At 34.1% G+C, this 5,009-nt stretch overlaps 1 protein-coding gene across 2 annotated transcripts; it reads left to right on the forward strand.

The window, feature by feature from the left end:
* The first annotated feature begins 1,585 nt into the window (after window positions 1–1,585).
* Window positions 1,586–4,388, forward strand: LOC129881662 (cyclin-dependent kinase inhibitor 3-like). Of its 2 annotated transcripts, none has more exons than XM_055955788.1 (3): window positions 1,586–2,000; window positions 3,747–3,947; window positions 4,046–4,388. In XM_055955788.1, the coding sequence occupies exons 1-3, from the start codon at window positions 1,693–1,695 to the stop codon at window positions 4,113–4,115; spliced, it is 579 nt and encodes a 192-aa protein (XP_055811763.1). In that variant the 5' UTR covers window positions 1,586–1,692; the 3' UTR covers window positions 4,116–4,388. The 2 variants fall into 2 exon arrangements, with proteins under 2 accessions (XP_055811763.1, XP_055811764.1); XM_055955789.1 differs by having other exon boundaries at window positions 1,591–2,000; window positions 3,750–3,947.
* The last annotated feature ends 621 nt before the right edge of the window (window positions 4,389–5,009 follow it).

The raw sequence follows: 5,009 nt of genomic DNA on the forward strand, positions 1-5,009 counted from the left end.
AACTTAAAGGTAAGTTCTATAGAGTGGTGGTGAGACCTTCCTTGTTGTATGTGATGGAGTATTGTCCAGTCAAGAGCTCATTTGTTTAGAAGATACATGTTACGGAGATGAGGATTTTGAGATAGATGTGTAGGCATATTAGGAGCGACAAGATTAGGAATGAGGTTATTCAGGAGAAGGTGGAAATGATTTCTATCGCGGACAAGATGAGAAAAATGAGATTGAGATGGTTTGGACATATGTAGAGGAGGTGAGCTGACACTCTAGTGAGTAGGTGTGAGAGGTTGGTGGTAGGGGGAACTCGAAGGGATAGAGGTAGGACAAAAAGTAGTGGGGAGAGGTGATTAGATATGACATAATGCAACTTCATATTACAGAAGATATGACTCTAAATAGGAAGGAGTGGAGGTTGTGTATTAGGTTAGAAGGTTGGCAGGGGTAGAGTGTTGTCTTGCCTTGCGAAGGTTGGTGTGTAGTTCTAGTCGTACCTTTGTAGTTCTTGTCATATGTTGTTTATTGTGTTTCGATTATCACACTATTTGCTGATGTTACTGTTCTTTCTTGTAGACTTTACACTGTTTTTCTTATTAACTACTATGCTTCTTCATTGTTTTATTCTTTTTGTACTTAGGTTTGATGCACTTGAGGCGAAGGTCTTTCGGTAACAGCCTCTCTACCTATACGAGATAGTGGTAAGATCTACGTACACTCTATTTTCCGCAGACCCCACTTATTAAAATTTCACTGAATATGTAATTGTTGTTGTTGGTACACGTAACATATATTTAATTGAATACTATAAGATTCAAAAATCTTTTTTCAGTTCTTAAATTTAGTGCTAAAGTCAAAATAATACAAACAACAAATTGAAATAGAGAGTATTATGTAAAAGATTAGTATTGAAGCTGGCCACTAATAATAGTATGATAAACTGAGATCTTTTGCCCACTTATACATTGAATAAAAAAATGATATTTTTAGATTTTATATATTAAAATATATTATTATTATTATTATTTTATAAAAAAAATTAATATTTTTTAATTGACTAAAAAAATCATTTTTCCTTGATAGTACTAGTACACAAGTGAATAACGGTCGAAAATGTAGTAGTATGCAACATTGTGAGGATATATTTTCAACGTAATTTTTCTTCAAAAATTAGTTAAATAAAGGAATTAATTTTGAAAACCATTATTCAAAAAAAAAAAATTGTTAAAGTGTAATAACTTGATTTGTTAGAAAATAGTTACTCCACCGGTCAAACTTCCAATTTAAACTTTGTCCGACCCTTGAAAAAATAATGACTAATATAAGTAACTTACCATAATAATCATGTTTATTAATGTTTAAGTCTTAAATTTTATAAAATAATTTGGTGAATAATTAATTACTGAATATTAAAAGTAAAATAGTAAACTAATAATTATGTTTTTGTTAATATGATAAAAGTGATAAATAGAATAAAATATAAGATAATTAAAAGTGAAGGAAGGAAAAAGAAGGAGTATAAAGAATAGAATATATATAAATAAAAAAGAAAAGAAAAATGGTTAACGTTACTGTTGATTGATGAATCATAAGTATCCCGTTTCAACCCTAACTACACCTAAAACTCACCCCTCTGTTTGCCCCTTTCCCTCCCCGTCTCCCCTTTACAAAATCAACGCCTTTTCCCTCTCAAATCAAATCATGGGAAAATACTTGAGAAAAGCTAAAATTACTGGTGATGTTGCAGTCATGGAGCCCTCTCTTGGTGTTCGCACTAGAGCAAGAACTCTATCACTTCAATCTTCTTCAACACCACCCTCTGCTTCTGACTCTTGTTACCTTCAACTTCGCTCCCGCCGCCTTCACAAACCACTCTCGAACCCCCAGGAACACCCACAATCTGCTTCTGTTGGGTCAGTTTCAATTACCCAAAAAGGTCGGGTAACAGAGGATGTGGATGCTGAAATCTCATTTGGAGACAATACTCTTGATTTTCAACACAGAGAAAGGTATAAATAAATCTCTTCCTCTTTCGATGCATCATTATCAACTCAACTCAACTAGTATTATGCTTACTTCTAGTTGTTTTTCATTTAATATGTATGCTTTAGGGGTTTAGATGGGTTTAAGGCGGGAAAAGAGCGAAGTTGATTTCTTTCTTTCTCAACTTCTAAAGGGGAATCTTTCCTCTGTGCGCTTCCCCCCTCCTCTCCCTTGTTTGAAGCTGTAAATGCTTTTGTTTGAAAGGGAGGGCCCTATCACAGTTACATTCACGGAAAAAGACTCTCTTTTGGTGTTGCATTCGTGGGTACCACTTTTCTTCTCCTTTTTCAGTTTTTGTGGAAAGCATCTCGTTAAAGTTTGAAGAGTATGATGCTTTTAGTATTCCATTGCATCTTCTTCTTCTTTTTTCTGTTTCTCACATTCTTCTTTCTCTTCATTTATTTAGTTATAAACTCTTAATTTATCCAAAAAAAATGTTTGCTTTGTAAGTTTTCTCTCTTGTGGTCAAGGAAAATATGAATTTTCGGTTTTGTTCCTTAATTCCTTTGCCTTTTCCCTCTTCTTCTTCTTCATATTGTTTCTAGGCCCTTCTTGCCTGATTTTGTTTGTAGCTTCACTTCTTTGGGAACTTGGATATCTTGTTGCACTTTCTTCTCGTGTTATATTCAGGTTAACATATATGGACAAGGCGGTCAATTGTGATCTTGTGTTACTTACGAAGCTTAAACCTTTTTTATTCATCTATTCTTATTCTTTGATAAGGAAGAATTTGCTTATCTTTTGGATCTCTACATGAAAAGAATTTTAGTGAGTAATAGGCATTTCTTGTATCCTATGGTATACAACCTTCTGAATGGACTTACTACCATTTGGTGTTAGAAAGAGCAAAACATTGCAAAAATAGTGAGAAATTTCTATAAATGCAGCATAATGCCCTGTTTCTGCTACTGTTCTTCTTTTTTAAATTTAAATGGGAGCCCCAAACTTTTTCTATTGTTGGACCTTTTTCTTCTTTTGCTTTCCAAGTTTTGTTTTCCCTAAAGTAAACTAGTAAGTGAAAAATGAAGTTTGGTCTAGATTTCTTAATTAATTGGATCTTAGTTGTTCTGATAACAAGTTGGATATTCTCTTCTTTTTTTGTCTAGTATCATTTTCTTAAGCGCTGTGACAGAGCTATCTGTTTATTCTGATGTACTAAAGGATGTATTGTGTTTAGTAAAATGGGGAAAGAAAAAGAAGAAATTAGGGTTTGGTGGTCATGGATATATTTGTAATATAGAAAAATATTTAAGCTTATAAAGCCATTGATTACTTTTTCTTGCACTATGTGCTTTTTCTCATGACATGTCCTAGTCGTGGGGTCGCATATGTAGAGTAAGCCAAGGCAAAGTCTTCAACAATATTCTAGGTTAAAAATAGGATATCCCTTTTCATCCCGTGTGTATTATTTTCTGTCTTACATTGCATGGAAACTAGTACTAGTAATATTTTATAACTTTATTGTCCCTTTTTTGGTGGCGTGGAAGATCAGATAGGGATTAAATCTGTGTACACTCTACCTTCTTTAGGGACTACATTGGGTTTGTTGTTGACTTGTTGTTACGTAGATCTTCAACAGATGAAAATAAACAAATTGGCAGTGATTTCTCTTATTGTGGTTCCAGCAGAATTTCTTGTTTTCACTCACTCATTACTTGCATATGGTCTTGTAACTTATAGTTATGTATTTATTCTTTCTTGTATAAATGAAGCAGTAGAGAAAGCAAACCTTGCAGCCTGGTGAGGGAGGTGGATGCTATGGTCAACCCTGGTTCTGCGACAAGGCGAACAGAGTTAAACACAACAACTCAAATAACAAGGAACTTTATCCTTAGAAATATCCCTTCAGCTCATGAAATCGAGGAATTTTTCACCTTTGCTGAACAGCAACAGCAGCGCCTTTTTATGGAGAAGTATGTCGTCATTTTCTCTTGGATGTTGTCATATTTAAACACATTTTACAATCGTGTATGTCGAACTAATGTGTGAATTTGTCCATTTCACCCACTAGGTACAACTTTGATGTGGCAAATGATTCACCGCTTTCTGGCCGGTATGAATGGATTAGGGTGAATCTCTGAGCTGGGGGCCTAGAAGATCTAAATTTGGAATAGGGGCGTGAAGTTACTGGTTATTTTATGTTCTCTCCCCCCCAAACTAAATTATTGTATAAATAGAGTGGTGTAGTTTTAGTTATCTGTTAGATGGCAGGATTACACATAACTAACAATTTGGAAGTAGAATAGGAGGCATAAATTGTGGATTGGGCTTTGACTGTCTTTTGTAACTTGCAAGGTGACATAGCCAACGGCTTCGTTTTTTATTCCCTAGTAATCAATTTATTATTTAGCTCATCACCTCTCTTCTTCTTCTGCTTTATTATCCACTGGATGATAGTACTATGTGACATCAAAAGGTTTGTGGAAGTTGTCAATTCTATGGTTATAAAATCTTACCCTTTACTTCACAATCACAAATGTTTTACACCACTCTGACAAAATATAATTTGCCTTGGCAGTAAATAAGAAGCAGCCTCAATTTTGTTGTGTATTATGAGTATCTGTCCTTACTTGTCCCTTTATTGCACCAGAAAGGAATTGAGTTGTCTTGGCACTTTAAACTTGCTAAAAGTGAGCACATTTTAACTCCATCAAATACTCAACAATTCTGATTGTTATATTTTACACAACTGTGGAAAAAAAAAATTAACATGAACTCACATAGAGGTGTTTTTTTTTTTTTTACGATTTCAACTATTTTTGATTTATTGCAGGATTTGGTATAGCTTGTTAGGTGTAATTTAAGCTATTTTTAGAATAATTTGCAAGACTTCTCTAATGAATCGTTTGGTTTGGATATAGGTTATGCTTTGGATATAGGTTATGCTGTGATTAGTTATGCTGAAACTAGTTTTTATTGCTTGTTTGGTTGGTCATAGTCAAAACGGAAAAGAGCCTAAAATGTCCTTGGACTAT

This window comes from Solanum dulcamara, chromosome 3 (genome assembly GCF_947179165.1).
Source record: "Solanum dulcamara chromosome 3, daSolDulc1.2, whole genome shotgun sequence".
NCBI classification, from domain to species: Eukaryota; Viridiplantae; Streptophyta; class Magnoliopsida; order Solanales; family Solanaceae; genus Solanum; species Solanum dulcamara.

Excerpts from the sequence above, each read along its gene's own strand:
- LOC129881662 (XM_055955788.1), top strand. The coding sequence starts at position 1,693 with ATGGGAAAATACTTGAGAAAAGCTAAAATTACTGGTGATGTTGCAGTC. Across the intron at positions 2,001-3,746 it reads GATTTTCAACACAGAGAAAG|CAGTAGAGAAAGCAAACCTT; the intron begins GTATAAATAAAT and ends GTATAAATGAAG. Across the intron at positions 3,948-4,045 it reads CAGCGCCTTTTTATGGAGAA|GTACAACTTTGATGTGGCAA; the intron begins GTATGTCGTCAT and ends TTCACCCACTAG.